The sequence below is a fragment of the Silurus aristotelis genome (assembly GCF_946808225.1).
Source record: "Silurus aristotelis genome assembly, chromosome: 7".
In the NCBI taxonomy this organism is placed as follows: domain Eukaryota; kingdom Metazoa; phylum Chordata; class Actinopteri; order Siluriformes; family Siluridae; genus Silurus; species Silurus aristotelis.
The window spans coordinates 22,363,349-22,375,062 of NC_139580.1; the positions used below are offsets into that span (position 1 = coordinate 22,363,349).

An 11,714-nucleotide genomic window follows, 5' to 3' on the forward strand; every position below is an offset into this window, starting at 1 on the left:
TGAACTGCAGCAGAATTTATTGTTTTTTGTTATTAAATGTTGGCTTGAAGTTTTAGATAATAATGGAGATATAAGTACTGATTTCATTTTATTTTATTTATTAAAATAATTCACTCATTATTGGTTACTTTGAGGTAATATAATCAACAGATTCGATTTATGCCCCCTAGGAGAAATATATTGTTCAGGTGCAGTCAAGCCATCTTACCATCACCTATGCTGCAATTTCAGATGCCTTTACTTCAAAAGGATGTACGCCTTCTTCATTTTGCAAACGCTCCAATAGTTTAAAGGTGCACTGGGCTTTTTTTTTCCCTCTCAGTTGGTTCAGAAGGTTCATAATTCTTGCTCATGTTCAAGATGCACCACAGTAGGATCTATGGTGGCTTCTAGAATACAGTGGCCATAAAATAAGTGTCAGGAGGCACATCCTATCGTAAACAAGTGTTCTGGACTGAAAGGCTTTTTTTTTTTTTTTTTGCAGCATTTACACATTAACACTTATTAAAACTGTCGGGGTTTTTTTTATCGTTTATCATCTATCAAATCTTCCAGATTTTTTTTTTGTACAAGTATAAAACAAATATAAAAATTGAATTTTTTTTTTACAGCAAAACATTAGAGTGGAGCTCACCAAATTAGGGCCTGCAGGCCAAAGATGAGAAGAGGTAAAATAAGGTGGAAGAAAAAGGCAATTTGGAAAAACTTTTGAAAAATTATAAGCAGCTTCATGTCTCTCATTAGAGGTCACTGATTATGCATAGAACTCTATTGCACCAAACAGTCAATTGTTTCTCGGGACTTGAAAAATAAAATTTTATAAATTAGGAAGATTAATTAATTGTAATGTTTTGTATTCTTCATTTTATGAAATCATAAATGAAAAAAACAAAACAAAAAAAAAAACATTTAGATGGAGGCCTATATGTGAAGTTTTTTTGTTTGTTTGTTTGTTTATGTAATTTGGCATCTTGTGTGTGTGTGTGTGTGTGTGTGTGTGTGTGTGTGTGCAGATATATATATATATATATATATATATATATATATATATATATATATATATATATATATATATATATATATATATATATCTGCAAGGAATCACACTGACTGATGTTTTTGTGGGGGTTTTTCTTGTAGATGAAGGTGTTTGGAGTCCAGTCCAGTTTTTGTTCGTCTGGAAGTTCTCATCATCATCCCTGACTCTTGGAGCAGCACGAAAGTGGAAGAGGATTAAGAGGCTGATGGAAGACCTAATAGGCAAAGCACAGACCATGACTCACACCAACTCAACAACTGTCAGGAGAAGGATGGCTAGGTGTGAACAATTTATTTATTTATTTATTTATTTATTTATTTATTTATTTATTTATTTTCTGTCTTGCAGGAATCAGTTTAAGACTTAGAGGATGGGGATTGTGAGTGGGCTTCCCAGAGAAGCTTCCAACTTCCAAAATACATACGGTGTGAGCAGTACTTTGTGCTGAACACCCAGTGTCTAGTAAATTGAGTATCATTGGTGTTGGAATGAGACCAGATCCACATTTCTTTGAAACTTGCAAACCCTTTACTCTTTAAATGTAAAAACAGTTTATAATTGACTGAATGGCAGTATTGAGCATTAAACTCTATTGTACAATAAATTGTTTTGTTCCTCTTTTTACTGTAAGTTTCACTCAGCTAAGGCTGAAGATTTAGAGTCGTGTTTTCTATTGATTTATGTATTTATTTACTTTTCAATATGATGAACTCGTAAATAAAAGAAACTATGGCGTCTTTGATTTTCATACCACGTGTCCTATAATGCTACATTTACTTTCGGCCCACAGCTTTCAAGCAAGTGTGATTTTTGGCTCTTCGTGAGGAAAAGTTTGTGCACCCCTGTGTATTAATTGGCTCGTGGTACACGTGAGTAGAGAAAGGCGGGCCTGCAGCTTGGCGCGGGCATTTGGATATCAATACAACCGTCTCTGAGTGGCGTGAAAGCGACCTACATGTTAATATTTCTAACAAGAATCGGTTATTGCCGTATTATCACAGTTATCATAAAATCAGAGTTGATCGGTTCATGGATGATGGTTGATTAATGTAAAACGAGGGTTAATACATCGATAAGGTAAGGATTATATTATGCATTTGCTAACTCCAGCTCGGCTAGTTGGCCTGATCTGTATTTTCATATCCTAGCCGGTACAATGTGCTCTTTATTATTAAATATTAGCGTGACAGAAATGTCTCCATGTCCATAAATCTCAGGCTCTGTTAGAGCTAAATAACACTCAGACTGCTAGTTCATTGTTTTTATTTGGGCAGCAGTACTTTGATGTCTAGCTAGCAATCTGATGATTCTGCTCTCCGGTTGCTAAGCACTCACTAATACGCTGTTTATTTTTATTTTTTTCTAGACTAAAGGTAAAAAAAGACAAAAGGACGCAAATCGATATATGTTACTTATTTCTTAGCCAGACAATTTACCCGACTTATTTGCTCCAGCGTCCTGAAGTAGCTAAGGCACTTCAGGCTAAATAGCTAACGTTATTTTAGAACGGTTCCCCATCTAGTGTGATGGTATTAGAAACCCTGGTATTTTGTCCCCTTTAGACTGGACATTCATGCATTCCATGAAAGCTAACTGAAGCTGTGACAATTGAGAGACGCACACGTTTGCTGTTCCAGACTGTTCCTTTAGCTGGCTATGTTAGCATACTACTGTTAGCTAGTGTGATGTTAGGCACATGAAGGTTTGTCATATGCATACAGTGATCTAGACTAGGAAATACACAACACAAGCTCTATGTGCTCTACCCCTTTTGCTGGTTGTCTATTTTTTGTGTGTAATTTGTTGTTTTTATCGTGTAGATGGAAGATATGGAGGTGGAAGCGCATTTTGGAGCTGCAAGTCCAGTTGGTTCTGTTGGTCTTGAAGTTCCCATTATCATCCCCGACTCTGGGAGTAGTACAGAAGTGGAAGAGGATGAAGAGGCTGATGGAAGACCTGAAAGACAAAGCACCGCTCCGATTAACAGGCCACGAGTCATAGCCACTCAAATTGTCAGGAGAAGGAGGGCTAGGTGTGTTGTCTGCAAGGAATCACATACACACAATTAATCTGAGACTTGCAGGAAGGGGATTATGGATGGGGTTCCCAATGGAGCTTCTCACTTCCAAAATGAGTGCGGTACAATGCCGAGTTGAGCAGGAATGTGTAGTGAGTGTCATTGGTGGTGGAATGAGTCCGGATCAATATTTCACTAAAGCTTGCATATCCTTGACTCTTAAATGTAAAATAAAGCAATTTGAAATTAATTTATCAGAATCAGTTAAGTTTATAACATTTTTAAGTGCATTTATGGGCCATCTCAAGCATTACAAAACAGTTAAATGCCCACCTGGTGGGAAGATTTGGGGGATGATTCATGATCGTCATTAAATAAAAAGCAAAACAGCACAAATCTGTAAAAAATTGCAAAAAATTATCCTGATCTACAATGTAACTGAATTGTTCTTTCATGAATACTAACATCTTCTATTAGTTCTTAGTACACTTTGGTTTGATGTCGGTAACTCTTTGTTTAATGTATGTGTTCAGTTTGCTTGTGAAGAATGTTGGCAGACACTTACGCAAACATCTTTGCATGCCTGTGTGGCTAGATTCAGCAAAATTTAAATAAGAAAATAAGGAGATATTTTTTTCAAATAAGCTATTTTTGTTTTGATTGATTGTACCTGAATCTCTGTTACAGAGCAGGGCTTCGGTTCCAGTACTCCACACAGACTACACATTTGAACAGAGGCCCTTTGGACTTTTTACTTAGGGTGTCAGCTGGAAGTGACACAGACCCCCTCTCGGGTAGCACAGACGAAGTTAGCGATTCTGAGGAGGAAAGGCACAATAGAGGGACCTCAGGTTCGATACCTGTGCCAGATGTTTCAGCTATACTAAACTCCAGCCAGCCTACTCCTGTTCAACAGTCCAGTGCATCAGGTAGACCTTTATCTGCCACACTCTTGTGCTCCCTTTTGCATAGGCTATTTACATGTTATTACATCCTCTCGATTTAGATCATTTCAGTTTCGATTCATTCAAAAAAATAAGGAACATTTCTAACAGTCAGAAACAGGGTAACTTTAAAGTTTAGTGGTGTGAAGGATTTCAGTTGATCCTATAGTTACTCTGGTTGTGCTTTCTCAAACATAGGTTTGCATTAAAAGATTGGTAAATTGTCTCATTTTTGCTCAAGTCTTGGTTTGAAACAGAAAGGGTTTGTCTTTAACACAGTGCCTGCTGTTTCTGCTGAAGCCGAGAGAGCCGAACCACAAGTACAGCCTGAGGTTGAGGTAAGTCATATCAAGTGTGCAAAGACCCAGACACTTTGGATTTTGTGCTATAATGATTTCTCATTGTCCTTTCCCACAAAGCCTGTTGTGGCACCCTCAGAAGTCAATAAAGGCGCTTCTCTCTCAACTGCTGGAGCTGAGAATGAAGAAGGAGAGGGAGAGACCTGCTCTATATGTTTCGAACCTTGGACCACGTCTGGTGAACACCGTCTGGCCACGTTGCGTTGTGGCCACTTGTTTGGCTTCACCTGTATTGACCGCTGGCTGAAGGGCCAAGGAGCAAAATGCCCACAGGTTAGTGCCTCATTAAAGTAAAGGGGACAAAGAGGTTGCCTGGTGAATATAGATGACTATTATATTTTTTTTATTATTATTATTTTCTTTTTATATGTACTATACTTCAGTGATTTTACTAGTGTTTATGGCATAACTATTGTTTTGGCACACTCACAAATATGCTTAACTGTACAATGAAACTTTTTGCTCTGTTGTCCCTCAGTGTAATAAAAAAGCCAAGCGAGCTGATATAGTCCTGTTGTATGCACATAAACTCAGAGCAGTGGACAATACAGAGCAGGAGAGTTTAAAGAGGTATTGCAATTTGGAATTAATGTAGATTAAGTGTAAATTTAGTTTATTTGTTTTACATGGTGTTGATGAAATTATTGAGAGGTGTGTTTGTGTGTAGATCTTTGGAGCAGGAGCAGAGTTTGCGGAGGAAAGCAGAGCTGGAAGCTGCTCAGTGTCGTCTTCAGTTACAGGTTGTAACAGAGGAATGTGGGAAACTCCGCAAAGAGGTTCAGGTATGAGCTGCACACACACTCGCTTTGCAGATGATCACGTGACACTGAAATCACTGTAAATATTTAGAATTTTGTACAGTCAACCGCCGATAATTTGCGGTTCAGAACTCGCAGCTCCGACTCGCAGGAAAATTTGCGGGTTCTCGTTTGGAACCTAACTATAACAGCGAGATGCGAATTATTTTAAAATTCACTGGAATCCACAGCGGGACCGGATGTTCAGTAACGTTAGGAATAATATGTTTAAAATGTATAATTATTTACTATGTTATCAAACCTTTTTTTTTTTTTTTTTTTTTTTACTAACAAATTTCATAAAACTTTTTTATACACAACATTGTATTAAAGTCACAATGTCTAACTTGATTCACTAAGGTACCATAGGGGCTGCGTCCAAAATTCACGGATTTTTGGAAGTTCAGGGGACCACTGAACAAAATGTGCTATTATTTTATACTCTGTAATTTATTTTTCAAGTTTGTATACACATACCATGTTTATTCCACTGCCCTATGTTTTCTGAAGGGTTTTTTATTAATTTTTTTCGCCCCCCTTTCAATTCTGTGCAGGAGTTAAGGAGGTTAATGGCACAGACTCCTTCCAGCTCGACTCAGTCTCAGTCCTCTATACTGTCTTTATCTCAGAGACTCGAATCCTCAAGCAGGGGAAGTTTTGTTTTCTCCAAGGCTGTCCTTGTTTCTCAGGCTGGTGGGTGTCGTGTCATGTCGTACTGTGAGCCGCTCAGTTGCCTTTTGGCTTCTCAACCCTCTCCTCATGCCTCGCTGGTCCCTGGTGAATATATATATATATGTATATATATATAGTTCAATTTTTTTTTCTTCCGCCCCATCACACAGTATGACCTTTTCCTCACTGTATATTTTCTACTGTGTCTCAGGCTTTGGGGTGAAAAAAATCAGCACTGTGAATCTGAAAGCCAGTCATTATGTTCCCATCCACATTAAACAGATCAGGGGCCTTGCCTTCAACAGACAACAAGATGGCCTACTGCTTTCTGCTGCCTTTGATAATACGATCAAACTCACCAGGTATGATATTCATTTCCTTATTCCCATAGGCTATATGATGCTCCATATTCAACCAGTACAGTAGCAGTAATGTGCTTGCAAGCTCTGTCTCTCAGAGCAGTCATTAATGATAGTTATATTAGGGCTGTCTGGTTACAGGTAATTGAATGACTGGAACAGCATGACCCTACTACCAAGGACACATACAAGATTGTTCACAAACATATTCTATACATTGTAATATATACAGTTTATGAGAAAAATGCATTTAGTATTTGATCCAATGCAATGCTGTCACATGTTTAATCCCCCTGTAGTGAACCGAGCACAGTGACTGTGCTCCATTTTTTGGTAAGTCACTTCTTTTGTAGTCTTTTAATGCTGCAATGTTTCTCTGCAGCTTGTTTACCAACACTGTGGTACAGGCCTACAACACTGGCAAACCCGTGTGGAGCTGCTGTTGGTGTCACGACAACAACAACTACATTTATGCCGGTCTGAGCAACGGATCAGTGCGGGTGTACGACACAAGGGACACAAGCACTCATGTGCAGGAGCTGGCACCGCTACGTTCCAGGTACAGATACTGGGCTAGTGTAGCAGCTGGCAATGATTTGTTGCATTGTTGGGTTCTAGGTATTTACAAATCATTGTAACATTTGCACGTTACATGATATAACTTGCAAATCAGCATGTAGTATTGCTTTTGGAGCTAGACTGATGCACTGCTCACTGATGCCCATAGTGCATGTAACCATTGTTAATTTTCACTTACCGGTAATTATATTCTCAATCCCTTATAAAGAAAAACTTATTATAGGCTTCACATTTTGAATAACCTATTATAAAACTAAAATAGGCAGTACTCTCCTAGAAGATAATCCAGATGTACCCATGTGTATCTGCCAAAGATGTTTTGAAGGATGGCTGTCTTCATGTTGGCTATAGTTGTGGAGTTCTTCCTATCCAGTGTATCATAAAATCATAGATGTTAAGGTTAGAATGACTGACACGGTGGCGATCTTTTTATTAAACCTTTTTCAGCGGTTTAAGTAGGTTTACTGTTTCTCTGGCATCACTAATATCGGCGCTATCCATGTCGCCCTTATAGCCGGTAACACTCCAGCATATCTATTGAGCTGTCCCACCATGTAGTAACATCCATAATAAGCTAATGTGATGCGATCTCAAGCATCTTTTGCTCTGCCGCAAAAACAACTCTCACTGCAGTGAAGGGAAGCCACGACTTTTCTCACTCGACCAAGCAATCAACTAATACTGGGAACATTCAATCCTGCTTGGGAAGGAACCTTGCTTCTCTTGCTGCCAACTCCATGGTGCGTGCGATGTCAGTAACAACACTAACGCTATAATGAGCCCTTTTAAACTCGCTCGTGTATAGCCGCTATTCAAACTTTTGTTAAAATTTCAGTTGCATTCATTTTGCCCTGCTACTGTTCAGGTCAAGCAATTTCTCTGAATGCACATGCGACGCTAGTGGCATGCAGCTCACGTGTATGCAGTTCAACCAATAGGGTAAAACTGTGTATTTACATACTGAAATGCTTTGTATATATAACTATAGCTACTCAAAAAGCCTATCGTTTAAGCTGTCAAATTTCTTTCCTATAGCCGTTACCTGAAGATAATTGGCAATTAATTTCAAGCTGGTATATGGTGAGGCCTAGTTGTATGTAACTGTTATAGCGTATTTTATTATATTCTCACTTGTTTTCTTTAAATGCACATATTGTAATGCATTCAATATCCAAATTTAGGTTTTGAAATTGTTTCACCACTCTGGCCTTTAACGTGACATTTAAAAATATTTTAAAATGTTCCAGGATTCTGGAGTATAGTCAGTAATTGTGTGGTTTGTTATTGAGTCAGGATTGTGTCCTTACAACCTACTTTTGCTTTGTTTTATCCCAAATGCTGAAGTTCCTTCATTTACTACATCTTTTATTCATTACTTATGAGTTTTGTTTAAGTTGTTTCTGGTTGTTTTATGCACAGTTGTCCAGTGGTATCCCTGTCCTACCTCCCCCGTGCTGCCTCCAGTGTGTTTCCCTCTGGTGGCATCATTGCTGGTTCCCTTGAAGGAGGTTGTTTCTGGGAGCAGGTGGATGGAACCACTTATCGCCAGCACATGCTGCCTTTAGAGTCTGGAGGCTGCACAGACATTCAGGTGGAACCTGAAAGCCGACATTGTCTGGTCACCTACAGACCAGGTGAGCATTTTGGGATAAAATATTATTCAGGCTCTTTGGACTATGGTTTTGTTTGGACAATATTTGCAATTATTAATTTTTAGGCCTGAAAACAATATTTGTGGTTTATTGTGTGCACTATTAGACACTGGTCTTATCCAAAAACGAGTGTCCCCAGTACCAGTGTTATATCGATTGTTATTCTATAAATCAAAATAATCCAAGACTTTTCAGGCTTTTACTGAATAACTTGAAAATTTCCATTAAATGGAATTATTGAATGCGTTTAATTGCGTCTAAATGTGAGAATGTGACCTGCATCCTAAAATGTTTTATGTAAACATTGTATTCTTAGACCATGATCGCCTTTTTTTTTTCCCACATAGATTGAGTATAGCAGGAATCAAAGTGTACATGTTTAGTATATTTCCAGGAACACCTTGAACCACTGGGGGTATTCTAAGTCCTTTGGGTTGTTTGTGCAATGAAATTGGGTCATAAAGCCCAAAACTGTTTTTATATATATATATATATATATATATATATATATATATATATATATATATATATATATATATATATATATAATAATTATTTTTATTAATAACCATTGTCTCAAGGAATATTGATGTGTTAGATTTTTGATGAGCAGGTAGGAGTCAGTAGTGGTAAGGGGAGATGAAGGTTTACCATGCATTATCTCTGAGACTCTGGGTCACTGTACATTTTACTATTCTTGCTAAACAGCCACTAATATTTAGAAGCAACAAGTGTTTCAGGACTAGAATTGGGAAATACTAGACTAAAGACTACATGCTGTCGACTTCCAGGTCGCACCAACCCATCTTTGCGATGTGTTCTGATGGAGCTTAACCGAAGTCCTCATCAGGATGCTGCCCAGGCTCCTGTCTGCTCCTGTTCTCCCGTCCAGACTTTTACTGCTGGTTCATCGTCCAAGTTGCTCACCAAAAACGCAGTGTTTAAAAGTCCTGCTAAAAATTCCACTCTGGTGTGTGCAGGAGATGAGGGCTCTAATTCTACCATGGTGTGTAAAAAGTTTAGTTTTGCACAGTTTTAGTAAGTGGTATTTGTATTGAACTTGTACATTAATCTTGTTTGTTTTGTTTTGTTTTTGTTTTTTATTTTAGGTGTGGGATGCTAGTAGTGGAGCCTTGCTTCAGAAACTTCCTGCAGACCTACCAGTAATGGACATCTGCCCTTTTGAGACAAACCAAGAACACTACCTGGCTTCTCTAACAGAGAAGATTATTAAGATCTATAAATGGGAACAGAGTGGCTTAGATAGAGCGAGTTTTTGATTGCAGCTTCTGTGGTGGTTGCTGGACCTTGTGAGGACCTTGTGGTCTAATTTTACTTGTCATGACATTTGACTGAAATCAGGTGTACGTCTTCAAAGCATATTTTTTATGATGATGAAAGGATTATAAAGGCAGGGCATGCAAGTGACTGTGTTCAATTTTCATACCCAGAAAATACCCTGTGTAATATTTTCCATTAATTATCAACTTTTGCTTTGAGTTCATAAACAGTTTATAAAAAGCATCACTAGTCATATGACATTATTGCACTTTGAAAATACATAAATATTGTCTTTCAAGTGTTGTTTTTAGTTCCATACTCTTGTCACATTGGTCCCGTTACAACATGATGCATCATTTAAAAATACGACAAAGAGAAATGTCTCTTATTTTCCTGTGTCTGTGAATATGTGGTGAATATATGTAAATATGTTTTGTTTTTTTACTGTTCTCTAATTGTACTTCTTAATAAATATATAACATTTTATTTCTATTTATGGCTTTTCTTTTCTTTATCAACTAAAAACAATTAGTATTGTGTATTTTGCTTTTTCAGGCAAATAAACTTGAACCAAACATCTTTAGCCTGGTCAAGTAAACCTGGTAAGGTTTGTACAGTAGAAGGTAGGAAAAGGTTTCAGGAAGGAGTTTGTGTTCTATTGAAATGAAATATTTTCTACTTTACAGAATTTGCAATATGTAAAATATGATTGGGACTGACTTGGTCCAATCTGTAGAGAACGTGAGGGGCGATCTTGGTGTGATGTGGTCTACATGCATGCCCCCAACTAACACTAAATATAGGAATCATAATTCTGTATACTGTTTTGACTCCTGGAAAAGTTTTTCAGAGTGTGATTACCAAAAACATTGAAATGGGAAAATATACACACTTTTTATGTTAAGTATGTTGTAGAGGTACCACAACACACACCTCAAAGAGATTGGAGGTGGCATGCTACTTAATATGGTTAGAAGTTTAATTACGTGTTATGAAAACTGTAAACTGTTGAATCAGTTGAAGGGCTGTCATTATTTTGTCTAAATCCATCAATATTTGGGTCTATGTCTTAATGTATTTTTCTAGTTGGTAAATATCAGTAATGACAACGTGAAAATAATTGTATCTTATTTGTATGTACTATTTTATTTTACTTATTACATTTAGAGCATTTGGCAGATGCCCTTATCCATAGTAACTTACATTGATCTTATTCATACAACTGCGGTACAACGCACAATACTGTATAATGGAAGTATACATTAGGTTTACTGGTCTGTGCTATCTAAGGTTATGTGTTTTGTCTTGTGTTGTCTGTCTGTACTGGTTTTCATCTGCACTGTTTGCACTCTGTGCACTTTACGTATCTTTGTAGCTCTATGTTGTTTAGTGTAGCACCCGGGTTCTGGAGGAATGTTGTCTCGTTTTGTCTGTGTACCACTGTGTATAGTAGAAATGACAATAAAAGCCTCTTGACTTGAGCAGCTATAGGGCAAAGGGCATTGCTCAGGGCCCCAGGACTGGCAGCTGGGATTTGAACTCGCAACCTTCTGATCCAAAGTCCAATGTCTTAAGCACTAAGCTACCACCTCCCCAACACTTAAACCTTCCTACAGAACCATTTCATAATCAGCTTTTTGGTCAAAATGAAGACACATCTTTAAATTATGAGCTATTCAATTGTAAGAACCCAGTCCTTCAATGTTTTTTTTTTTGTGCTCCAGGCCTTTAAAGGACTTTCACCAGCTGATTTGTATGTAATTAATTTGAGGTGTAATTCTTTAATATGAATCGAATTACTTTAATAATACCTAGTGACCTAGCTAGGTAATTATTGTTATATGATATGTTACAGATCTGGGTGGAACAAAATGGTATATTACATTATTAAAACCGAAATCTGTGTTTCTGTTCTGCAGTAGTTCATGGGATGGTTGCATTTGAAGAAAAACTAGTTATTCAATAATGTGTAAAAATGAGTTGTACAGGATAAGATCACAATTGGGTTTTTAATC

General features: G+C 37.5%; 1 protein-coding gene across 2 annotated transcripts; it reads left to right on the forward strand.

Moving 5' to 3' along the window:
- The first annotated feature begins 1,297 nt into the window (after positions 1 to 1,297).
- Positions 1,298 to 10,185, forward strand: rfwd3 (ring finger and WD repeat domain 3). Of its 2 annotated transcripts, none has more exons than XM_083546580.1 (13): positions 1,298 to 1,318; positions 2,860 to 3,071; positions 3,744 to 3,985; positions 4,280 to 4,338; positions 4,420 to 4,632; positions 4,838 to 4,929; positions 5,027 to 5,141; positions 5,711 to 5,933; positions 6,040 to 6,190; positions 6,570 to 6,746; positions 8,186 to 8,400; positions 9,210 to 9,424; positions 9,528 to 10,185. In XM_083546580.1, exons 2-13 carry the CDS (start codon positions 2,860 to 2,862, stop codon positions 9,696 to 9,698), a joined length of 2,085 nt encoding a protein of 694 aa, XP_083402706.1. In that variant the 5' UTR covers positions 1,298 to 1,318; the 3' UTR covers positions 9,699 to 10,185. The 2 variants fall into 2 exon arrangements, with proteins under 2 accessions (XP_083402706.1, XP_083402705.1); XM_083546579.1 differs by lacking the exon at positions 1,298 to 1,318 and adding an exon at positions 1,884 to 2,116.
- Positions 10,186 to 11,714: the final 1,529 nt, after the last annotated feature.